The sequence below is a fragment of the Dryobates pubescens genome, chromosome 6 (assembly GCF_014839835.1).
Source record: "Dryobates pubescens isolate bDryPub1 chromosome 6, bDryPub1.pri, whole genome shotgun sequence".
In the NCBI taxonomy this organism is placed as follows: domain Eukaryota; kingdom Metazoa; phylum Chordata; class Aves; order Piciformes; family Picidae; genus Dryobates; species Dryobates pubescens.
This window is the reverse complement of record NC_071617.1, coordinates 29,894,139-29,920,320: the sequence shown is the minus strand read 5'-3', so window position 1 is coordinate 29,920,320 and position 26,182 is coordinate 29,894,139. Positions and strand designations below refer to the sequence as shown.

At 42.5% G+C, this 26,182-nt stretch overlaps 1 protein-coding gene across 3 annotated transcripts; it reads left to right on the top strand.

Annotated features, from left to right (window-relative positions):
- CAPN9 (calpain 9) lies at nucleotides 1–25,056 on the top strand. 3 transcript variants are annotated; one of them, XM_009906309.2, is made up of 20 exons: nucleotides 1–213; nucleotides 2,725–2,794; nucleotides 3,190–3,308; nucleotides 3,928–4,061; nucleotides 4,690–4,858; nucleotides 6,369–6,452; nucleotides 6,688–6,773; nucleotides 8,557–8,634; nucleotides 12,253–12,413; nucleotides 13,130–13,287; nucleotides 13,947–14,155; nucleotides 14,784–14,820; nucleotides 16,243–16,317; nucleotides 16,701–16,758; nucleotides 17,281–17,345; nucleotides 20,852–20,920; nucleotides 22,333–22,411; nucleotides 23,040–23,156; nucleotides 24,169–24,227; nucleotides 25,030–25,056. In XM_009906309.2, exons 1-20 carry the CDS (start codon nucleotides 1–3, stop codon nucleotides 25,054–25,056), a joined length of 2,067 nt encoding a protein of 688 aa, XP_009904611.2. The 3 variants fall into 3 exon arrangements, with proteins under 3 accessions (XP_009904611.2, XP_009904612.2, XP_054018453.1); XM_009906310.2 differs by lacking the exon at nucleotides 8,557–8,634; XM_054162478.1 differs by lacking the exons at nucleotides 2,725–2,794; nucleotides 3,190–3,308.
- Nucleotides 25,057–26,182: the final 1,126 nt, after the last annotated feature.

Sequence of the window (26,182 nt, the reverse complement as noted above, 5' to 3'; positions counted from 1 at the left end):
ATGCCCTACCTGTACCAGGACTCGAAACCGAGGCCACCCATGCCGCCCAGGACAGCGCGTGCCACCCACAGCTCAGGGAAAGCCTATGAGGAGTTGAAGCAGGAGTGTCTGTGCAGGGGGGTCCTCTTTGAGGACCCTGACTTTCCTGCCTGCAACTCCTCCCTCTTCTTCAGTGAAAAGCCACCTATTCCCTTCATCTGGAAGAGGCCCAGGGTGAGTATACCATTGTGTTCTCTCCTTTCATCCTGCCAAAATTCAGACTCTGCTGTGCTTTGGTATGGCTCCAAACACATGGCTTGTTCAGAGAGATGAAGGAGTAACTCTTCCTACATCAGGGGCAGTGGCACAAAGCTGGGATGTCAGCCACAAAGAGCTCGAGCTGTGGGACAAGAGGGCTGGAGAGCTTCACCCCATCTTTTAGATGTAGCTCATTGCATAGCCATGCTTGATGCAGGCATATTTATGTACATGCATAAACAACTTGTAATCAGCCTCCTCTCTTACATCATTGCCAGACAAAAACAATGTTAAGATGAAAATAAGAGGACATGCAAGGAATTAAGGGTAAAATACATTATGATGATGTTCTGTGTAAAAATCAAGAAACTCATAATTACAGTTAAAAACTTGGAGCGTGAGACTCTTCTACTTGCTCACTTCCACCATGAAACACTGAGAAATTACAGATACATGCCATGGTTACTGAGCCATTCAGCGGCAGCCAAGGGCTTGATGAATATCCTTTAATGCATCTTGCATAACAATCACAAAAAAACACAGCGAGAGCCTGAAGCTTCACTAGTCACATGCTCTCAGATCACAAACCCAGCACCATTCCAGATTCCTTCTCCTCATTTATTTCTGTGAAAGTAAATCAGAAAGAACGTTGTTCCTTTGGACAGCCAATAGGCGCTAATTTGTCCTTTTTTTTCCCATTTGGGGTTTCACAATAGTTAAACTTTGCTGGAAAATATGACCAGGAGCAACTGCGAGCTTGTGTGTCCTTGTGTGTGGGACCCAGGGACAGCCAAGAGCAGCCTGTTTGTTGTAGTTGTCACAGTCTTTTTCAGGATCTTTGTGAGCTGAACTGGAAACATTTCCAGGATAAGTTACCTGAAAAGGGATCATGAGGTGTTGGGTGGCAGGTTGGACTTGATGATCTCTGAGGTTTTTTTTTCCAACCGTATTGATTCTATGATTCTATGATAATCTAAGGTTCAGACTAATGTCAGTGGAAAGGTTTTTTACCTCATCCCTTGCTAACACATGGTGTTTCTTGGTAACAACTAAACACAGGTCTTGTCATCAGAATTATGCTCCCCAGAGGCAATGATGCTAAAACAAAGCGTGTTATTAAAGATCAGGTACTTTATCAGCTGATGTTATATTTATGTCTAAAGGCAATGAGCTGTGTTTTTTATTGTTCACATCCAGTCCCAACAAGACTGAGTGTGTTTAACAAGCAGGCAGGCCAGGTAAGGAGGAACTGCTGTTTGATTTCCCTTTGCTCTACACAATGGGGACACAGTGTACTGTGGTGCCTCCTCCCCAGGGCACTGTGGATGAGTGACAACCTGAGTGCCACTGCCTCCCCAGCAAATGCAAACAAAAACTATGCAAGCCAGCTTCCTCCTGAATATTGCCTCTGCAGGGTGAGCTTCACAGGAGCAGCGCCTAGTTCACTGCAGGGAGTGTCCTGGCTCCAGCAGTGGCCAGCAGTAAATACTTCAGCATGAAGTTGAGGAAGCTGAACAGAACTATCGGTATCCTGCCCTGGTAGCCTCACAAATTGTAGTGATATGAACCAAAAGCAACTCAGTTTCCTCTTAGGCAAATGCAGGTGTGAAATGGCTGAATGTCTTCTATTTTTCCCTCTTCTTAATTTCTCTTTTTTTAAAGTTTTTGCCACTGGGGCAGAAGTGTCTTCTTCACATCATAGGGTTTGTAATAACATATCAGGACAGACTGATTAACTGCAGATATATTCCTCTAGTAATATATTAGATACCCTACTGCTCCCTTTTTGGTTCAATCAAATCATGGGAAAGGGAAGAAGAGCAGGGAATTCCTGACACCTTTGCTGGTTTACCGCTGTAATTTTTCACTCCAGCTGACTGAAATGGTCAAATGAATGCTTGAGAATTGCTTTAATGCCACTGTGAGCATCAGTCTCTCCGAGCACACAAGGGTGGGTAGTGTCAACTCCTCCTAAAAATTAACTCTGCAAAGCAAACAAGGCTGGAGTTTACCTTTGCTGTTTGCTTATTTGAGGAGGAAATGGTTGTTATACATTGTATGTTCAAGGTATTATGTGCAGGTAAATAGAAGGCTTAATAGTGCATTTAAAGGTGAATTGGTCATTCTGGTTTTCCACCCACTGGAGGAAAACAAGTAAAAAACCCCTTTAACCAGGATTGTAACCTAACACGGATATTCTGGACAAGGTTGTGCTATGGTGTTTTAGCAATTGCCTGTGGGTGAATAAAGAACACTAGCCTTTTATTAGCAGCCAACTAATTATGAAAAACTGAGAAGAGCTGATTCTTTAATTGCTCTGCACTGCAATTAATTAGCAAGTATTCCCCACCTCAGTTTTTGTTGTGGCTGTGCTGTTGCAGGATAAATTAGGTCGTGGCAAACACCATGCTGCATGTCTGGGCTCAGTGATGGTGATATTTTCCTGGCATGTTCTGTCATTCTGGTGTCTATCTTCCACTCTCACAGGACATTGTCAAAGACCCCAAGTTTATTGTTGGAGGAGCCACAAGAACTGACATTTGCCAAGGGGATCTTGGTGAGTAATGCCCTCTGGACAGATATAACTACACCCCTTGTGGAACAGCAGAAATATCCTCACACATGAGAGAATGTCATCCCTCCTAAACTGCAGTAAAGCTGGAGATACCACCCATACTCACCTTGACTGTATGCACTGCTTTGATAGCACCCTCCCATCTGTGCCAGGGACCATCCTGGTACAATGAGATTCATCATCAGGGAAGGGTCTCCAAATGAGGGTACTGTGAGTCCAAGGGAGTTTTTTGTCTACCGGTGTCTCCAAACTGCAGCACAGTCTGCAGACACATGATCTGTCTTTTGGATTTCAAGAGAGGTGGCAGCCCCTACACCACCACCTTCTCTTCCTGAAGTGAAGAAAATGAGGGTTTTCTTCCCCTTCCCTATTCACAGGTGACTGCTGGCTATTAGCAGCCATAGCTTCTCTCACACTGAATGAAAAAACACTAGCAAGAGTGGTGCCACTGGATCAAAATTTTGGGCCAGATTATGCTGGAATATTTCATTTCCAGGTAAGACGAACATCTAGTAAACATGAACACATTTCTGTCATTACATGCTATAGTCTGTTTTGCAGAGGGATTGCCAGTTACAGCAAAGGAAACATCCATCAAACAAACAAACAAACCTACAGTATTGTTGAGCTTACACTGTTGTTTGTGTTTTGAGAAACAATCTAGAGGGCTACAACAGCCTCCCATGAGCACCTGCAGAGCCACTTCTGCTCTGTGAAAAGACAGATTGCTTTAGAAATCATTTCATGTTTACCTAGGCACAAAACATATTATCATGAAAGGCCTTAAAGGAGTTGGACTGGGATCTGTAAAACATATTTGCCTTAAAGTTCCCTTGAATCACACATGACCGCTTGTGTGTAGCTACACGAGTGATGTTATTCACACAAGGAGCTACAGCACAGCTCTACATTTTCAGTCTTTTCTTAAGGTAGATTACCCTTCCCTTCAAAGTAGTCTAACACAGTATATGGATGGGAATGGATGATTTACATATCACTTCTAATCAAGCCTACGATTGTCACTAACTTGCAATTGAAAGTGCTGAGACACCAGAGTCCTATGCTTAAGGAATGACACAATGTCAGCAGCCTCATGCCCCCTCCCTTCTGAATAGTTTTGGCAGCACAACGAGTGGCTGGATGTCATGATTGATGACAGATTACCCACGTTCAAGGACCGGTTGGTTTTCCTGCACTCAGCTGAGCACAACGAATTTTGGAGTGCCTTACTAGAGAAAGCCTATGCCAAGTAAGTTACACTGCTCATGCAGAATTCGCTCTGTGTACATATATTATTCGCAATTGGTACATGCATTATTCAAGCTCAAGTGAGCAGCTTCTATCCAGTAGGTGTTTTTTTTGTTGCTGCTGGTGGGTTGGTTTGTTTTGCATTTTCTGCTGCCGTAATCGAAAGTCATTGTGTTGATTACATCCGAGCTGGTCTAGCTTCCTGCATGTCATTAGGTAAAGTCCATGCTAATAGCAATAGAAATGGATCAAAGCCTGAATCCTGCCATTCATGTGTCTGCTGAGACCTCAATTGATGATTCTGGCTAATTCTGCATTTTTAAACTATTTGGCAGGTAGCAAGCCACTGGCACAAATTTATATTCAGTCCTTGCCAATCTGACAGCTGACAGTGAAGAAAGAAAGGTCCTAGGCCTGAAGAATATGAACAAATCAATAAATTAATAAGTCAATTAATAAGGAAAGTAGAATGATCTTAATACTCCTTCCATATATTCTGGGTGCACTCTGGGGCACTTCTTTTGGCTTAGTGTCATTGCTGTATTTTCATGCCCATATGAGAAAGCTCTCAAACATGGGTATCCTCAAAGTTTTGAAAACATGTCTCATGGCTGGCATGTGTTTTCCAGGCTGAACGGCAGCTACGAGGCTCTGAAGGGAGGCAGCACAATAGAAGCCATGGAGGATTTCACTGGGGGTGTAGGAGAAATGTATGAGGTTAAAAAGGCTCCTGACAATTTCTATGAAATCCTAGAGAAAGCTCTGAAAAGATGCTCAATGGTGGGCTGCTCTATCGATGTAAGTAAGAAACGGAGTCCAGATTTCTCAGTTCAGTTTTGTGGCTTCTCTAGTTTTTAATGACCAGTTACATTAATGACAAATAGATGGACATGCACTTAACTCCAGAAATAATTGCTGTGAACTGATAGTTATGTAATACTAGTACAGTTTTCAACAGGTAATGGTCACTGTATTTAATGCAATAGTGACATAAGTATGAGCACTCACTGGGAGTGAACTTTCCTAATTGGTTTTGTCACTTACAGCATTAAAATCTGCCATAGTTTTCTGAAGACTTACTGGTTCCAGGGACTACAGAAGTGGGGTTTCTTTCAGCACTGAATTCTGTAACAACTCCCATGGGGACTTTGATGGACTCCAGAAAATTTTCAGGACCTGAATCTTTGTTTGTAAACAGGGGTTGGGACTTAGGGTATGTCACTTTTATCCTTCCAGAGACTGGAAACTCCAGCTTTCCCACGGAAAAGGCTGCTGGTGTGTAGTACCTTCGTAGGTTACTTACACTGCTCAGCCAGCATCTGACCCAGGGTAAAAGGAGACATCCATGTGTTCTTAGCTTTCTGGTGAAAAATGCCTAAACTTCTCAGCAGCAGGAGTGAGGGCCCCATTGCTGATCCTTGCTGACTGTGCTCAGTGGGAGAGGCAATATAGAAGTGTGCCAGGTTTCTCCACCAGAATGAGCAGATGGAGAAAAGGGTTTCAGAGTAAATGAAAAATCCCACCAAAACCAAAATATTCCTTTTGGGCACTTGTAACAAATGCAACCTAAGTTCCCAGGCTGGAGGATAAGGATTGAGGCTTTTGTTTGCACTCTGCCCAAAAGCCTAATCATTTAATATTTGGCCAGGCTCAGGGGGACTTGTTATCTCAAATCCAATGCCTGCTTGTCTGAAAACAAGGCTGTTTCATAAGTTCTCTCTCTTACTCAAGACTGTGCCCTTAGCTTTGGGGACTGATGTTTTCTGATTTGAGTTTCTCTTCTGATGAAGCTTTGCTGCTTGCAATGATCAATTATTTATTGAACTAGAGAAAGAGCATGAAACTCAGCTGGCTAATGGGAGTCTTCAATGCCATCACTGCTCTATCAATGTCTTTTTACAAGAAAGGAGACCATATCAGCACCTGATCTCAGTCTGAAATCACCTTTTCCCATTCCTAAGCTGACACAAACTACATTTGAATGGGAGTTAAAACTGAGATTCTGAAAGTGTAGATGATTTTGATGTAAAATCACAGGGACTGAGAAAGTATTTCAGTGTGGAACCATTGTATTTTTCCCTCTAAGTGAAAAAATGCTTTAAAAAGTTTTTTAAATCCTTTTATTTCCTCAAAGGATGCCATTGTACCATCACTGCATTGAGCAGCCAGTAAGTTCCCTGTTCATAGTACATAGCTCATAGTCAGCTAGCCACCAACCTTTCACCTGATGCTTGGGAGGGACCAGGTGGCACCACATGTGATCTCACTCTGAAGAGAGCACTTTACACTTTTTTCTCCCTTATTTCAGACCAGCAGTGCTGCTGAGTCAGAAGCCAAAACCCCCTTCGGTCTTATAAAGGGCCATGCTTACTCGGTGACTGGCATCGATGAGGTATGTTCATCAGCGTGGTGTAAGGAGAGACCTGGGGAAAAGATAAGAGAATGTCCCCTGACCTCAGGTGACAGGGGGAATTATCCTAGGGGAGTTACCCAAATCCCACATCTTCTGTAGCAGTCTGCACCTTTTGCCCAGCTGTTACAGCAGCCTGGCCAGTCTGTGCACACTGGAGAAGTCCTGCTCCATAGCTACTGACACTTGGTATTTTCTCACTTTCTTTCTTCCCCAGGTGAGCTATCGGGGCCGGCAAGTGCAGCTTATAAGGATAAGGAACCCCTGGGGACAGGTCGAGTGGAATGGCCCTTGGAGCGACAAGTGCGTATGCTGACCTGCACACACTGGTTTCACAAACACCAGATCCCAGCTTTGCTTCGCTGCCAGCTTTCTGCAGCTTCAGTTACACCACAGGAAATGAAATCAAGACTTTGAAGATGTATCACAGTATTCCTGTCATGCTCACATGTCACCCTCTCTATTTTCAAAGCTGGTCAATTGTGGGGACACTGTCAAAGTTGTTTAGCCCCCTCAAATCTAATACTGGCAAAAAAACATTCATTAACATCCAAGGGGTAAGTTGACTTTAAGACACTCCCAGTTGAAAAGTTGTACATTTGGAGTGGTTTTTAATTTATTTTTTGCAAGACTGTTGCCATAGTACTTGTAACTATGCAACATCCATACTTTGTCCTACTGCAGGTAAGATGGAAACTGATATTGTATAGCCACTCTAAGTAGCTTATGTACTCATAAACTCCAGTTGCATTTACTGTTCTGGGTTTCTAAACACGTCAGGAACAGGCAGGGACCTTACAGGTTATATATGGCCATTAAATGGTGCCTTCACATGGTGCCTACCAAAGCTAAGGAAGGACCCCCAAACACAACAGAATTTATCAGAAAACCAGTCTTACTGCAGCAAAAAAGAGCACTGCTGTTTGGTTTGGGGTTCACCCCAACACACACTTTTCAGTACGGTTTTGCGTATACACATGGTTTCACTTTTGTTTCACTTTCTTCTATTATGTGGGGGGTTTTTTTATTCACACAGACTTAAGGAAATGATCCATAATCTCTCTGGGCCTTTAAAATTGCTGGGACACGTAGTCATGTGTAGAACTGCTTCGAATGACCCTGTCCTTAACATGACTCAGAAATAAATGAAATATTTCCTCCATCAGCTCTGATCCTTTACTATCTTGAAAAAGAAAAATGTGGATAATTGGCATGCACAATGAGTGATTAAATCTCAAAACTAAAAAGAACCCAGGCGAGATTAAGATAACAAGAGGCATCTGGCAATTCATGCTGTGATTGAACAGGCTGTCTCAGCAAAGCAGAGCTCTGATTCTGCACTTAGGATGTTTGCCAGATGCAGAGGGGCTCACAGGTCAATACAAATATCTATATTAACATTTCACAGTGACTATTGGAATTAAAACTTCAACATAAGATGCCTTCTACTCCCTGTTTATTGTATTAGATTGGAAATGTAGCAGGACATTTCCGGTCTTTCTGAAAAAATTTAACCAGGTTTTTGTTTGGTTTTGACCTGCCACAGCTGGAGTTGTAGGGGTGAATGAAAAGGAGGCAAAGTCTTTACCTGAAATCTCAGTTACTCCAGCAAATCTCCCTGTACAGGGCAAGGAGCCTATTTAGTTCCCATTGACTCTATTCTGAAGAAACTTCTGGCCCTAAATTACCAACAAAGAAAAAAAAGGAGATGGTGCTACAGATAGAAAAAGCAGGCATGTGAATTACCAAACTCCTGAGGTTTACCAACAGTCTTACTGTACCAAACACCAACATTTGAGAGCAGTCCCAACTCTTTAGTGCAGGCAATAGCTAACACAAGACCATCCCGGAGCAGCCTTGGGATCTTTGGCCCATTCCTGCTTCCAGCAGCAGTAGTTGAGTCTCTGCAACCATGAGTGACAAGAGGATTTCAGAAACCTCTTCAACACATCTGTGTTTGTGACCCACACAAATAAAACACTTCTGGAAGAAGAACATCCTGCTGCTGTGTCCAGCCAGTTGTTCTGAGCCAGGGGAAATGAATTCCCACATACTCACAGTAAAGCATGGGTTTGTTTTCTTGCAGCTCTCTGGAATGGCGTTCGGTAAGCCCATCAGAGCAGAGGCGCTTATCTCAAGCAGCGCAGGATGATGGAGAGTTCTGGTAAGCCACAGGTTTTTAAAGTGTGTGGCTTTAGTCAGAAACCAAGGTGTAAGTGGCCAAAACAAGCAATAGGGAAAAAGTCTGTGTGAGAGAAAAAGCTCAGCTTCTGCCTCAGAGAGGGCAGGTAGAATACTCCCTTGGTTTCTGAGTGTTTCACGTGTGTCCATGTCTATTTTAATAAGAAAAAGCATTTTAAAAGTCAGGTTAGTTAGTGACATTAGCATATCTCAAACAATGTGTGCTCCCCATGAATGCAACACTCTTCAAATCCTTCCTGAGACCAAAGGCAAGCTCTGCAGAAGGGAGCCTTTCACTGTGCCGTATCACCTACAAAATACCTTCAGACACACGATGGAAGGGAAGGGAGTCCTGAGAAGCAATATTAATTGTTATGGAAAGTGAAAGGACATCAAGTTATGTGTGAAATGATGCAAAACTTTAAGAAAATATTAAGTGAAATGGGGGGGAAATGTAGTGGAAATTGCTTTAGAAGTGTGAAAAGTTCTTGATGCCAAATTCACGATTTCAGGCAGAGCAGGTGGCTGACTTGCACATGATCTCCTCCTATATCAACCATGCTGAGCACTACCGCCAGGGTGTCTGGTCATATTTTCTAGGACCAGATGCTCATCTCTTTTACCCAGAGGTAAACCTAGAGAGGTATGTAGTGGTGCTATTCCAGATATTTCCTGCAAGTTAAACCAAAGTTCAACTCTAGGCCTGAGAAGTGTGTGTCAGTTTTAGGCTATGCCTTTCAGAAGGACAGCTACTGGAACACTCTAGCTGAATGTTTTGGTGTGAAAAGGAAAACAAAAGATAGTTCTAAACGAATTTCATTGGTGGATCAATGGGAATGCAACTTTACATTTTAGTTTTAGTTCAGTTTGTGTCAGGCAGTCTGTCTGTTTCAGTCTGCCTGAGCAGCTGCTATCTTTCTGTGCTTGGCTGACCTTGGACTAATGAGATAAGAAAATAATTCTTTTTCTTCCCTTAGCATACGCTTTGAACTAACAGAATTTCCCCCTTAATAATTACTTTTCTCTCTCTAACCCTTTTTTGGGAAAAAGGGAGGAAGTGGGGAAAGGGGGTTTTGGGGGGGACCCTCCTCTCTGGAGGAGGGCAGGTTTTCTGTGTTACGTTCTTTGCTGTGTATTTTTGTATATATTGTAAATACTGTATGTTGTGTATATAATCATCTGCACTTCATCCTGCTTGTAAAATATAGCTCTTATCCATTTTGCTTCTCCAACTGAGTTAGCCGTGGTTTCGGGGGGGGGGGGGGCAGAACTGAACTTCTTTCACCACCACAAAGTGATTTCAGATAGATAGTGCAGCACATTAAGTCACACTCTGATACCTCTAGAGGGAAGTAGGTCCAGTGGCTGATCCATTACTCAAGTATTTTGACAAAGAGTTATTTTGCTATTGACGCTGCAAATGCAGCAGGGCATTCTCAGTTTTTCCACAAAGCTTTTGTGGTAGTTTTCTTGTTGTTGTTTTTGACCTGGCTACAGCTGGACTTCATGAGGTAAATGAAAACAGGGCAGAAACTTTACCTGGCACCAAAGCAACTCCAGCAAGTCTCTCAATACCGGGCATGACTCAAAACCTTTCTCTGTAATGGAGTTATGAGTGTGCAGATAGGCATCAAATGGGTAATGAAATTCATTAAAAAGTTGTCTGTCCAATAGAGCTAAGCTGATAGTTAAGTAAGTCCTCAGAGGGCAAATAAAAATTAATGAGTTTCAGCATACCCAGGCCTTCCTCATCCAGCATCTTAGCCATTCAAAGCAGAAACAAAAGCCATTGGGACTGAAATTTATGTTGAAAGAGTTAGGTGGAGAAAAATCACGTGCATATGACAAGAAAAGTTTCCAAAACCAGTCAGGCAAATTTGATGCTAGCTAAACTCTCCACCCCGTCCATTAGACTTACTTTCCCTACTGCACTTTGACTTTGGTGTATTTCTCTAAGGAGTGTTCATCTCTTTTCCCCTTCTAAGCCACACTTTGATGGGTTCCCCATCAGGCTTCACATAATGACTTTGCGTGACCAATAATGTGAGGTATCCCTAAAGACATTAAAATGGTCAGATGAGGAAAGAGATGGACATAGCTCCTTCTCTACAGCTTTCACTTTGCTGCTACTGTGGGCTGCTACTGTGGCTCTTGCTGACGCAATTTAGCTGAAGAGGTGGTGAATGAGCTGTATTCCTGCTTCTGCAGCTGAGTAGCTTCAGCCAGTCTATTCATTGCTCCTGGTGGTGGCTTGGCTTGCCTCCCTGGAAAGATGAGGTAATCTTTATGAGGTGCTTTAAAATTTACTGCTAGAAATAGTGAGTAGCAAATTAATTAGGCCCTCAAGAGTTCAAAATATGTTCTCCTTGACATGCATTATCTTTGGGTTTAGCAAATAATATAAGGTGCAATAAGGCTCTTCTCTTTGTTGACCACAACCAGTTTCTACTGGAATAGATTAATAGTAAGGTTTACAGCTAGCCAGCAATGTAGACATAATTTCTTAATGTGTCTGGAAGCTGGAAGGGAACCAAGAAGCCTACCATGCACTCATGAGCCACTCCTGTAACTGTGCTTCAGGTTTTGGACCCAGCTTATTCCCTATGCTGACTGTACACAAAACAGTGGTAATTTCTTCTACAGGCTCATTTCTCTTAAATGAAAAGAAAAAAGAACAGGAAGACAAAATATACCTATTTAATCACATGCATTGTGTTAATTTTCACCCTAGGTAGAACAGGAAAGCTAAGGGAAAGGGTAGTGCAGCAAGGGAAATTAGATCAAAAGCTATGGAACATTTAAAGCAAGAGAGAGGTGTGTTGTATTATCAGAGATAAGGCTTTTTGTTCATGGTGCAATCTACATGACACATTAGCAGGCAAAATTGTCTATACCACCTTCAAGGGCAGGTTGGAGCCAACAACTCAAGTCCAAACACACTTTTTGTCTCTTGTGTTTGGTGTGTGTATTTGCTAGGACAAAGTCTCAAACGCTCATAACGGAGGGGAAGGTGAGCACCTTGACAACATAAGCAGGGGCCCAAAAGTGACTTTAACTGCAGTGTGGGCAGGCCAATCATACCATGGTTTGGCTAATCAATCACTGTGTGTCCCTTGTGGTGCTGTCATGAGGCTGGCATTGAGCGCACAGCTGATTTGTAGGCAGACTTAACTCCTGCACAGATGCCTGCCATCCTTTGGTTGGCTCTTCAGCAATATAGATGCAGCCATTAAGGCCAGGATATTGTTAGTGAAATAACTCTTTCCACCATAGATCTTGTGCCAGTGTCACTCCTTTTCATCTTATACTCAACTGAACTGAATAAAATCAACAGAATTCTAATATCAAAAGAAAGGTGTAAGAAATGTCAGAATCAGACAATAAGGTTGTTTGTTTTTATACCACAATGAGTGAGAGACAAGATACGTCTTCTCCCTTCATGTACAATGGCATATACCCATGGTCACTGAAGCTATTCAGGTTCATACAAGCTAGTGATCTGGTCCTGGGACTCTGGCGAGTAAGTACCTCTGCTGGGTATTCTGCACTGAATGAGTAACTGCCTGTTCCTTCCCATGCTTCCTTCCCTTCTTTTGCTCAGGATGAAATTTGAAGACTTCAAAGTGCATTTTGATAAAGTTGAGATCTGCAACCTCACTCCAGATGCCCTGGAAGACAGCACTGCCCACAAGTGGGAGGTGACCATCCACCAGGGCAGCTGGGTCCGGGGAGCCACCGCAGGAGGATGTAGAAATTTTCTAGGTAAATAGATACTGCTTTGAAAATGAGAAGCAGGCATTGAACCCTTTACCCCACCCTCAGCCACCTCTCCTGTTATCCCATAGCCAGAATTGTGTGCGCAGGCCAAGCCAGCTGAGTCTCCACTAACAGAAGCCAGACAAAGGGACAAATATTCATATGGTCACACTTGAGACTTCGTGGTAAAAGAACTGCTTTCTTTGCTCTCAAGTTCATTTGATCTGATTGGCCTCTCATTTACATTTGCATAAGCAAGACTAGCTCAAAATAAGTCACTTAAACTGCAGCAGTAAGTGTAAAATGAGACAAAAATCCACCTCAGCCAGCATGTTGATGTAGCTTTAAAGTAGCATGACGGGTCTGAAGCGTGTCACTCCAGACCGGCACCATCACTATGGGAGCATTGTAGCTGTGTACTTTTAATAAAACCTTCATTTAAGCCAGGGTAATTTAAGAAAATATCATGCCTAAAGTATTTCTACACCTAATTCCACAAAGGACTTAGGGATTTGGCTTATTTTCTGCAGAGCTAATGAGGGGAAAAAAAATAAAAAGAAAATAAAAAGAAAAAAAAAAGTGGGAGAGGATGGAAAACCTAAATTTGAGTAAAAACTCAGCTTCATTGTCCCTTTTGTTGTCTTGCTTATTTAATTAATTAATTATATGTAGTAGTGTTCTTATTCTGAAGCAAGACACTCTGGTTTTCTTTACATTGGCAGAGACTTTCTGGACAAATCCACAAATCAAGCTACATTTGACAGAGAAAGATGATGGACAAGATGACTGCACGTTCATAGCAGCTCTGATGCAAAAGGATCGCCGCAAGCTCAAGAGGCTTGGCGCTGAAATGCTAACCATCGGCTACTCTATTTATGAGGTACTCCACTGCTTTGATGGTGCAGCAGCCACATTCCCAGTATTAACATATTTCTCTGGGTTTGCACTCCTGCCAGTCATCATGGCTTTTTAGGGCTCTTGCATTTAAAATAACCTTCTCAGTTACATCAAACCCCCAAAAGAATTTTGACATGGTTGGGATGGAGTCTGTCTTCTCAGAGGAGAATTTAGGAGTCCCTACGGGACCATGTTTTCCCAGAATAGACTCCATGGCCCCATGAGTCTGTCATCCCCTGCCTGGCTCCCAGAGAGGGGATGTTACTTCTTATGACCCTCTTGGGGGGCACCACACACAGAGGTGCCTGTCCACAAGTGAGGCTGTGATTGCCAAATCTGTTGTCACTGCTCTGTGACACGCTGCCTGAGATGAGGATATTTATTGGCAGGAAATGTTTAAGCAGGAAGACAATGTCTCAGAACCATCTTAGACTGGGTAGGAAAGGACCACCAGTAACTGGTCTTTGCTGTATGGTGGGAGATAGGTTGCTGTGATGACCTGGGTGAAGGCATAAGAGTTAGAGTCGCAGCCAGGGATGAACTTTGTGGCAGGTAGAGTTCAGGTCTGTGATTGGGAAAGGAGTGAGGATGGCTCCCAGCATGCCCTGGACAGTGCAGCATTGTCTTTTTTTCCCGTCCTAGAGCCCCAGCAGAGATGGACACTTGGGCAAAGACTTCTTCAGGTACCACCCCTCCAAAGCCAGGAGCAAAACCTACATCAATTTAAGGGAAGTATCTAACCGATTCAAGCTGCCACCGGGTGATTACATTATTGTTCCAACCACATTTGAGCCACACCAGGAGGCAGATTTCTGCCTGAGAATTTTCTCTGAGAAGAAGGCCATCACTGAGTAAGTCAGAAGCAAGCCCCACACCCTCTGGTGCTCACCTGCATGTGGGGCTGCCAGCTGCTGGGGAAAGTCTGGCTGCCAGGCACCCAGCCCAGCAGCAGAGCCCTGGTACAGAAAGTTCCCGATGACTTTTTTGCATTTGCCCATTTTTGGCAATGCCTCTTTTTTGGAGAAGAGTTTAGGAGGTGGGGAATTAGGGAAATAAGGTTTGCCATGGTGAATCTGCTGGAAGCTTGACAAAGAGTTGCTAGCTGCCTGATACTGTTTAGGAATTTGTGAATGCAGCAGTGTGGTTCCTGCTTGTTTCCTCACGAGTTTGGCAAATGACAACTTTGTGTTAAAAAGAGTATCGAGGGAAAAGTGTGTGCACAATGAATAAAAATGAGATTAATTCTTCAGCAGAGAGCCCACACAGCTTTGCCTTATCTGAGTCCTGCTTGAAGTCTGTTCTAAGAGCTTATGACAAAATTTAAACAGTACCAAAAATTGATTAATTTTATCTAAACTTAACCTGCACAGTAAAAAATGCGGTTTTATCCTTCCCCTCTGGAAAATGTAACAATCAAGCTTCCACCAGAAGCAGAGGTTGAATGTCTTCAGATACTAAATAAGTTTTTCTTTTCTCCAGGGATCTAGATGAAAACGTTGCCATTGATCTCCCTGAGGTAAGACTGCAGAGTTAAAACGGCAAGAGAATAGCTCAGCAGAAGCCAGCACACACTGCTTTTCCTGGCTTTGGCTAAAACACGTTCATTTCATAGGAACGTTGCACAGTTGCCAGCTTTGTGTATGTGACTGAAATAGTCAGTTCTGCTGAATATAGTAAAAGAGTTGTTAACAATCAAAACAATAATCATTCTCCTTCTGCATATGCTTCAAGGCTGTGCGTGTCAGCCAGTACCAGAGGTGGGTACCAGCCACTAGCATCAGGGAGGAACAGGGCCAATCACATCTTTTAAAATCTTTTTTATTGGGGGGAGGGAGAGATCCACAGACCTACATTCATTTTCCATAGAAATAGCTTTATTTTACTTATCAGTATCTGCAGGTCTTGATCCATACATGTGTTTACTGAAATGAACACATTATTTTTGTTTCTGAATGGCCTGGCCTGTCTGCTAAGCACTAAGTGCAGCTGAGTCTGAGTCAGGTCCTGTTTAAGTGTATCCCTGCAAATAAACCATCCATCGTGGTGTATCTTCCCATGGAAACAAGCTAAGCCAAGATCTCACGTGTCCATCTTTAGTAAAGCTCTCATCTAGGAACCAGCTGACAAGTGTATCTCCATTTTGGGGATATCAGGGCCATATTCAGTAAAAAAGCAAATCTGTCCACATGTTTCAGCATCATTAAGGGACTGCATCCAAACTTGAGCAGAAGTGAGGAACATATATATGGTCAAAAATTTCAGTGGACAATCAGTTTCACTAGAGCCACTTTCATTGTACCTTCTATGGGTAGAGAAAACAAAGCCAGATTCTTTGCTTCCTGGGCTCTTGACTTCTTTTTCTCCATTTTATTTTCTGGCCCAAGAAGTCCTCTCTATTCAGATGGTCATCCCACCTGTAGCAGTGACTCTACATTATTGCATGTCTCTGCTTAGTGCATACTGAAGCCTGGACTCCACACCCCCATGACTACACTAAGCCATATAGCTGGCAGCCAGCTGAAAGAGATTTCAGGCTCAATATGACACTGGGTAATGTGTCGAAGTGCAGCCAGCTCAAGAAGAGTGAAAGGTCCCTGGATGATACCACTGGAAAATGCTCAGTAGAGATGTGGTTGTTCAGGAACAAGGGAAGCAGAGTGGTGCATGGGTGGGATGAGAGGAGGGATGGGAGGCACTCTTGATTTTGACAGCCAAGGTAATAGCACACTATGCAATTGCCCAGGTGAAGGAAATGAAGTGGTGAGACTCCCTTTGAGCAGCTAAATAGTAGGGAAGAGTCAGGTCTATCAATGTTCAGGAGCATGTGCACCCTTACTTTAAGATGTACTATGGTACATCTGATGTACAGAAGGACTATGTGCAAGAGAAATGTCATGTTTTACAATTCTTATAACGACTTACATGGTTGATGTTGCAGCCTATAAACCCAACCCCACAAGAAACTGAAGAAGAAAAGCAGTTCCGGGCACTGTTTGAGCAGATTTCAGGAAAGGTGAGTGCAAAGCCTTCATGCATGATATCAAGATGCAGAAAGAAGGGAGACATTTGTGCCTCCACCCAAGGCTAGGTGAAACCAAAATTACGTGTTTAGGGAGTATGTCTAGTTGCAGTGTGTTGTTTGGGCACCAGATGTCACCATGCCTTATGTCTAGGTGGAGAAGGCTTTGGATTTCCTTCAGATAGCCTTGTGCACAGCAGCACTCCTGTACTTTGTCAGCCCTTTAGTTTTTGGCCTTTTCTGCACTTTGTGTGGTTCTCTTTTCCTGATTTACAGTTGAGTACAGCTGGGTGTTGTTTGTGTTTGCCGAGGTTTTTGGCATTTCTGATTATAGAAACATTCAAGTAACCAGTGCTACCTTTTTTTTCCCACTTTAGGACATGGAGGTATCTGCAGAAGAACTCCAATATGTTCTGAATGCTGTATTACAAAGAGGTAACCATGAAGTTAAGGGTGATAAAGACCTTTATTGAAGCTACCATTAAATTCACCTATAGATAGTGAAATAAAGCCTGTGCCATGAGTCCTGCCTGGTGTCCTCCAGCCAGCTGGGGCAGAACCTGAAAAAATCTCATCCATGATCCAACAGCAGGCTTGCCCTGACCACAGCAGGATCCATGTCAGCTCAGTAAGGCCATCTCTCCAGTGCAGTACTGGAGAGAGACAGGAACTGGGCTAGGACTTGTAAGACACAGATGCAGTTCAGACACTTTATGCTTTGGGAACCTATTACTCTCTGAACCTCATCTCATGATTTATTGTCTTCAGTAAATACTTCTTCTGTCTGGACTGTGACTTCTCTATAATGAGGGCTATCTTCATCTTCCAGTACACAGCTCCCCTCACAATGAGGACTAAAAGTCCACTGTCCCTGCTTATGAAATCCTATTTCCTACTTTCAGTTCCTAAAAGGCAGATTTACCCAATAACTTCTTTCCCATTATTGTTCTTTTGCAGCAAAGAATATCAAATTCAAGAACTTAAGTCTCATTTCATGCCGAAATATAGTTTCTCTTATGGATGTATCCTTTTGAGTAAGTGCTTGTGCTTGTGAGGCGAAATGAATACTGAATATAATCATCCATAGAATACCTGTCATAGATATCAATAAGGATGTGGTAATACCATGGCAGAACACTACCAAATGGGCGGGGGGGGGGGGGGGGGTGTGTGCAGAATTATGTGACATTTTAGAGATTTTGGGTTGGGGTCTTCAAGACAGACCCTTTTCTGCTGCGGATTTAGTGGCAGCTACTCTAAATTTGAACACTTTTAAAAGTAAATCTCAAATTACTTCTCTATAGAACAGTGCATTTTTCAAGCCATGGTTTATTTGAAAAAGGCTCAGAAGTGATAAGTCAAGAAAAGTTTGTTGTCGGGAGGGCTAAATTCACCAGACAGAGTTGTGCATGCAACTTGTGGGTCAGAAATTAAGGATCATTAGAGTGTTGAAAAGTACTGATATCAAAGCTGTGGGTTTCTTGACAATTAGACTAAGCTGGAAAATCTGGTCTTTCAGCTAGATCCTGGAACTCCAGGAAGCAGACATGTGGGTGTGAGTTGTCTGTCCAGATTCAGGCATTTGTGGTGTAAGTGTCTACATCTAAACTAGCTTTGTAGACTTCCTTTGTAGATAGTGAAAAGGATGGTGTAATTAGGCTTGTTCTGGCTGCACCTGTGAGGAATGCTAAATGACTGCTCAGATATTAGGTGAGATTTATCATGGCCCTGGTAGGGTGCTTGGTGACATGGTTTAGTTGATTAGATAGTGTTGGATGATGGGTTGGACTTGATGATCTCAAAGGTCTCTTCCAACTTGGTTAATTCTATTCTATTCTATTCTATTCTATTCTATTCTACATTCTATTCTCCACCAGACTTGTCCTTTGCAATGTTCTGATTTTGCTTTATCATGACTTCTCAGGTAAAGCTGGTTTTTGCAGTACACTTTCCTTTTGGGTTATGTCTTGTTTGTTCAGCTGAGAAATTCTTATATTTTACTTATGTGGATCCAGTCCCTGACAGCGGTAACGTCCTCTCAAACTTTTGTAACAGAAAACCAAGCCAAACTTTATCTTCTTAAAGCTCTGTCCATAGTGTAAGAATTCAGTGCAGATTAGTCCTTGTGTATGTGCAATGAGAAATAGGGGAATGGCCCTAAACTTCCTCCCTTAAAAAATAAGCTTCAGCAGGGAGCTGGTCCACACTCACGTCTCATCCTTACATGGTATTGGGACACAGCCAGGGTGTGCACTCAACCCAGGATCATGGCAGCAATCCTAGGTTTACTATTTAGGATATAATTGAATAGTTTCCATGATTTGCAATGCTTCCAAGCAAACCTCTGCATATTTTTGAACAAATGGGGAAACATCTCTTCCTCTGCTTTGGAAGCACAGGGAATGCAAACACAATCATCCCACTCTGGGCATGGTATTTGGAGCACAATGGAGGAGCAAATGACACAAATGCAAACCAAAGTCAATGCTGGCAGAGCTCCTTCTCTGTCATATGCCACCAACTTTCCTGCCCTACAGTCTCCACATAGCGGCATAGAGAAGGGACAAAGTTTTATCCATAGAAGCCCAAAAAGAACCACACGCTTGGAAAAGACCTGAAGATCATAGAGCCCAACCATAACCTAACATCTTCCTGTACACAACTGTTAGACCATGTCCCTAAGCACCTCATGCAACTGTCTTTTAAATACCACCAGGGATGGTGTCTTTACCACTTCTCTGGCATATTCCAGTGCTTGACCATGCTTCCAGTAAATGATATTTTCCTAATATCTAATCTAAACCTTCCCTGGTACAACTTTAGGTCATTTCCTATCATCCTATTGCTAGTTATTTGGGAGAAAAAACTGACCCCCACCTCACTATCACCTCTTTCCAGAGGAGGCAGAACAATGAGTTGTAGAGAACAATGAAGTCTCACCTCACCCTCCTTTTCCCCAAACTAGACAAGCCCAGTTCTCTCAGACACTCCTCAGAGGACTTGTATTCAAGACCTGTCACCAGCCTCATTGCCCTTTTATGGACACACTTCAGCACCTCAAAGTCCTTCTTGTAGTGAGGGACCCAAAGCTGAACACAGGATTCAAGGTACGGCTTCACCAGCTCTGCATGCAGGCACACAATTCCCTGGTCCTGCTGGTCACATTATTTCTGACACAAGCCAGGATGCTGTTGGCTTTCTTGACCACCTGAGCATATTGCTGGCTCATGTTCAGTTCCCTCTCTGTCAGGCAGTCTTCCAGACACTCTTCCCCAAGCCTGTAGTGTTGCATCACATTGTGACCCAGGGTGCAGGACCTGGCATGTGGCCTTGTTTAATGTCGTACAGTTGGTCTCATCTCATAAATCCAGACTGTCCAGATCCCTCTGCAGAACCATCCTCACCTCCAACAGGTCAACTCTCCCACACAGCTTGGTGATAGCTGCAAACTTACTGAGGGTGTACTTCATCTCCTTGTCAATGTCACCAATAAAGATGTTAAATAGAACTGGTCCCAATACTGAGTCCTGGAGAGCACTACTTGTAACTGGCCTCCAACTGCATCTAACCCTGCTCTCCACCACTCTTTTGACCCAGTTTTTGACCCAGCAAAGAGTGTATGCCTGTCCAGACCATGGGTAGCCAGTTTGTCCAACCACTTGGAAGGCTTTCCTTAAGTCCAGATACATGACATCCACAGACTTTACATGACTCTAAGAAGAACCCAGCAGGGCAGAGAGCCTTTCTACAGGAGAAATAATGTCCTTAGGATCTGTGAGTACCAGTGTAGGTGCTAAATAACGGCAGACATTAGCTAGACCCTACTTGGCACGTTTTGACCTTTTTAAATGTTTGCTGAACCAGTGTATGCCTGAGTGAAGGCTTTGTCCTGACAAGTTAGATGGAAAGGAGGAGAATGAGGTCATTTTTTTATTTAGCAGTTCAGAGCAAGTGCCCCATCCTGCGAGCAAGCTGTGCTTGAACAACATCAGTAACTAAGTAAAGTAAAGGAAAGCCAGGCAGATCTAATCACTGCCTCTCAGAACTGCTGTACGGACATTTTTTTCAGACCATAAGGACCAGATGTTGCCAGCTTCACCCCATCTCACAGTAGGTTTTGATTGAGCTATTACAACAGAGCCTGGTCTTTAGATAAAATACTGAATAGTACACTGCTTGACTAACTCCTTTGAGTACAGTAGCAATTTGTTTTAATCAGGTAATTTAAGTCTCTGAATAATTTATATTCCATTTACATTTAAAGCTGTTCTTGCCTTAGAACAATCTGTCTTTCTCTCTCCCATGGAGCCTGCATTGCTCAGCTGTGGTTTTATACCACACAAGGTTGCCCAAGTATCACAGTCACAGCCATGACTGTAACTGCTGGAGATGCACCTCATGAGAAATCCCAGTTTCAGTTTCAGTGGCACCACAGGCTTGCCAGGCAATGTAACATTTTCTGCTGATAAATACAGACTGACTTGGGACCATCATGTGACAAACCCTTTTCCTTAATTCATATTATCAGACTAGTGGCAATGGGAAACTGGAATTTAGCGAATTCAAAGTTTTCTGGGAAAAACTGAAGAAATGGATAGTAAGTGACATTATTCATTACGTTTGTTACCCCATTTCATTAGCTAGTTCCTGCATAGTTTGTTATGTACACAGAGACAAAAATGAAGACAAGAATGTTTACAAGCCACAAAATTTAATGCAGAAAAAATGTTTTAAAACTATAGGGATTTGTTTTGGATAGTCAAAGACATTCCTAGCTTTCCATGATGCTAAACCATAATAGTTTTCTGGAAATAACAGAGATTTTTGTAAGAGAATCAACTATGTTTGGATAAAGATTGCAACAGGCACTAGAAAGTAAGCCAATCAAAATGAAACTTAAGGAGTTTCCATTACTGTTGTTGTACAGAACAAGAAGGTGATGATTCATGACTAGTAGGAAACAATCTTTTATCAGGTCACTGCATGTCCATTATTGATCTCTCAGGAGTCAAGTCTGGGAAAGTGTTGATTGTCATTTTAAACGCATTTCTCTGCCAGTCTATGTGGCAGTAAGAATAAGCAAGGTTGCAGAATCAGGCCACAGGCTGAATATTCAAATAGAGACATCCTAATTGTTTCCTTGTGGTCTTTAGTAGCTTTTTCTGAATTCATACTTCACACAAACGTCCAAAATACGCTGTCTCCACTTCTTGTCTAGTCCATCAGAAATGGCAACCCCTTTTTCTGGGTATTAATGCTACATCTCTTTTAACAAAGGATGCATTATGTTTTAACAAGGGTCCTTGAGAAATCCCTATATCCTGTAGGAAGATTTGTACATATATTTGGTGGAAAATTTTAAGCTGAATGTAATACAGCTCTAACTATGTTATGTTCCAAGGAAGAATCATGTTTGACATCTCATTACAAGGATGGAATTTAACTCCAGCTTAATAATGATTTAATATTTAATTCAAAATCTGTGTTTATAACAGTATAAACCATTTGTAGCAGTTCTTTTGGCTGTACCATGAATGTGGGTATTTAGATGTTTTATACCTAGAGGAAAATGAGTACTCTTAACTTTATGTTAAACAATTTGTCTGTGGTGTTCAGAATTACAGAGAAAAACATAAGAAGAGGTTAAGACAATGTGTCAGTTAAGAGTTAAAAGACAAAGAACAATACATCCTTCCCAGATAAAATCACTTTAAAAAAAAAAAAATAAAAAAAAGGAATTTTTTTATGAAGGGCAACTCATTATTTTTCATTGCTTGGGTTTGGCAGTACTTGTTTAAGTTTCACAACAACCTATTCATATGACAAAGAAAGATGAGACCCAGATTTCCTCCTCAGTTACAAAATCAGACCAGGTCTAGAACAAAAGTCTTGTCAGCTTTCTTAAATGCTATGCTACACAGTCAGAGACAAATGCCTTGCCTTTCTATGCCGTATCTGTGCTCCATCTCATGTGCAAATACTGAACTTTCCACTCTCCTTTCATAACAGAATATCTTTCTTCAGTTTGACTTTGATAAATCTGGCTCCATGTCTTCCTATGAGCTTCGCAGTGCTCTTAAAGCTGCAGGTAAGACAAGCACTGCATTTTACCTGGGAAATCTATTGGACAGATGACTGTGGGTGAAGAGGGCTGCAGGCCAGGTGCCCCTTAACAGAGAGGAGGTCTAAATCCCAGAGGGGTCCTGGGGTGGACATTGAGTAGACTGATTTTGCCCCAGGTACCCCAACACTGCATGGCAATCAGTCACAGCAATCTGTACATCTGTATTGAGCTCTGTTAAACTCAACGGAGCTGCACACGTGCAGCATTAGACCCTGGAACAAACCACTTCAGAGTCTATTTCCACTCAAGAGTTGGATGAACCATGCATAAGCTTTGAGTGCATGGGAATTTAATCACAAATTATTTTTATTAAAGCATCTAGTTTTGCAGAAATCCCTCCAAATTTCAAGGAGACAGAATGGTCCCTCATACATCAAAAAGTGCACAGAGTAGAATGGCAGTGACTGCAAAATTTCTTGTTCAGGGTTCATTAGTCGTTGCAACATTATAGAACTTTGTGGCCAGATTGCTTTCTAGATGAATACATGACACAGGTTTAACTGGTTTGCAGGATTAGTTAGTAGAGATCTGAATTTTCTCCACTGGCCTACAAGGTTGCTCACTATTCCTTTGCACTCGTGTCTTTGGAAAGGATACCAACTCAACAATTATCTGCTGCAACTGATTGTCCTCCGCTACTCTGATGAGCAGTTCCAGATTGAATATGATGATTTTCTGAACTGCTTAATTCGCTTAGAGAACGCAAGTCGTGAGTATCTCCTTCCTCTGGAATTTCTTCCCCTTAAAAAAATTAATATTCTTCTTTCAGCTGTCATTGATCATCTTGCACAGTGTCTGAGGTGAAGTGTGTAGATAGCTAACAGAAAAGAGCTGTGTGTAGCATTTGTTTGTAGGATGGCTTTTCTCCTATAAAGTGAAATTTCCTATAAAGCTCATGGAAAGGTTATCCATGTGAATGGACCCTGCTTCATAAACTCTGCAGCAGTGTAAAAGACATGAAGAATGCTTGCAAAGTCCATGGTATAGCCTTTCTTGCGTCTCACCCATGAGTTTAATTTGGGATCACAGAAGTTCGAAGTATGAATATTGCTTATGCCTCATGTTTGGGCAGGTATCTCCTGTACCTTTTGCAGAACTTGTCCACTTCTGGATGAAGATATGATTCCCTGTGCACCAAGGCACCCTATAGCACAGTTAATTTGGTTTTGGGGTTAGTTGTGTTTCAGAGCAGCAGCAGCAGAGCTAGAACAGCTGCATCAATGCCAGTGTGATCATTCATGTGGCTCAAAATTCAGATCAAACACAACTTCATGAGGAGCAAAATCAACTTTCTTGACTGATTTGGTTGGTTGCTTGCTTGCTTTGATTAGGTTTGGGTTTTGGGGGTTGTTGTTCTGTTTAGTTTTGGTTTGTTTTTTGTTTTGGTTTTCACTTTACATTGGTCTGTGGCAACAGAAATATTAAACTACTGAGAGTGAAAAGTTAGATAAGATACACTGAGAAATGCAAAATGGTTGCACACCCTTCCATTCAAGTCCTGCAGTAAGACTTGCACAAAAGCTTAGACAGCAAGACATTTTCTCTTGCAAAGGCTTTGTTTTGTCAGAGCAGCTACCACCACTAAACAATCCTAAGCAAGCTGCCTCTGTGCCAGACCTCCCTCTCCTTGGCATGACCACCCATCATTGTGGGATGGGGAGCTCATGTATGAATATGAATGAGATGTATTTATAGCATTGGTGTCCTGTTTTTAATTTCAGGAGTATTCCAAGCACTGAGTGTGAAAAACAATGAGTTCATTAACCTGAATATAGGCGAGGTATGAGCACAGCTTCATAAACACTGACAATATTATAGTGTTTCTCTAGAGCTTTGTCTTCTTGTAAGAACTGATGCATTTCTACATGACACTTCAGATGACATCTATGTCCATGAGAGTGCAACAGGCATCTGCTATAGGGCTGGGATTTTACAGCACATGATCTGCTTACATCTCCTTTGTGCTATTTCTTTCCTTCCTTGACCTGCAGCATGTAGCTTCTCACCCCCCTTTCTACATTCTCTGGTTTTTTTCTTCCTTGGGTGCCAACTTTCAATGGGAGAAAGGAGAAGTGGCAGATGGGGACAGGAGGGGTCTTTCACTCTTTCTGAATCCCCCAGGAGATCAGATCAGCCTCTACTGTTCATGTCCACCATCTGCTTCTCACACTGCTCAGCAGAAGCTTCATGTTTTCTTGTGCTCTCTTTGTCTCTCTTTTGCATATGTGGGTTGTCTCCCATTTTACACTAACCCAAAGCTTCCTGAGGCAAGGCAGAATTAATTCCCTGGCATGAAAAATGTGGGAGCCCATGTGGACTGCTGGGATACAAACAAAATCCTTGCCATTATCAGTATCTAGTGCTTGGAGAGCTCTGTCTCCTTCCCTCTAAACACAGAAGTAAATTCTGGCTGAGATCTCTCCTTAGTGACAGCCTAGTAAACACAGGTCATCTTCCCCGTGTCGGGTCAATTCAGAGCAAGGCACTGCTTTTGAACCTCTCTCTTTCATTTGGGAAAGCAAGGAGGAGAGAGATGGGCTTGAAATAATTTATTTTAAAGCTGATCTTTCTTCCAATATTAGTTTATCAACCTGGCAATGAACATCTGAAGAAGCCTGACTTGGATGCTGTGAATGTGTCGTGATATCGTTGCTGAGACTTCTGCGCCAACAGCAGGCGTCCTCTTTCCATGCAAACTTTGAGAGAGGAATATGCATGCTGTCCACCCTTTCTGGTCCCCAGCCCTGTTGACAGGCTCAACAGCCAGATCACATTTTGGTTTTATTTTTGGTGAACTTTTATATTGGATTTGCTGCTCTGAGAGGCAAGGCACACGTGCCTCTCAAGCGGACTGAAACTGATGTCCCTGAGTGACCACAGGTTTTGATCAGATAGGATTGTATTTAGTTTCAGCACAGCACAGACTACAGTGATTAAAAGTCTTTATTGCTGCTTCACTACCGACTACTGTAAGGTGCTTTGAAAATACAAAGTTGTTAACACTTCACTCAGTTTGGAATTTATTTCCTGGCATGATGTGTGGCTGCACAACAAGTGCCCTGTCACAGCTACATGGACTGCAGTCTGGTGGATTGTGAACAAAGGAAAGCAACAGAATGTATGGATGAAAATTCATCCTTGAGTATTTATGACAGAGATACCTGGACCAGACTTCCTTAGAAGGATGCTTAAGCTAAGGTTTTGCATTAATCCTTCCTCTGCTGCCAACAAATTTCCTTTGTTACTCACTTTGCTCTGTGGCCATATAATGTCACACAAGCCACTCTCTGCAGAGTTGCACACACACAAACACACACAACCAGGGTTGCCTTTATCTTCAGAGAGACATTTCCCCTGAGACAGTGGGCTCTTATGTGGAGCCATTTTTTTCCAGGCTGTTTGAGATTGTGCCCTACATCAACCATGCACCAGAAGAGCAAATACAATCACTCTAGATGAATTAAATGTACTCATGGTAAGGCCCTGATCTCTGCAGCTGTTGCTATTTTGTGTCTCTGACTTACACAGTACTACTCATGTGATGTGAGTAGCCAGTGCTGACCTAAAAAATGACCGTAATAGCAGCCAGAGACTTAAGAGGTCTTCATAGGATTTGTTTCCATGATTATCTTCATAACTTATGTCTATCTTCTAATGAATCAACTGTCTGGATTTGTTTTCTAAAACCCTTCTTGCAGTGAAACAGATGGTCCTAGAATAGCCTTGTATTCCCTA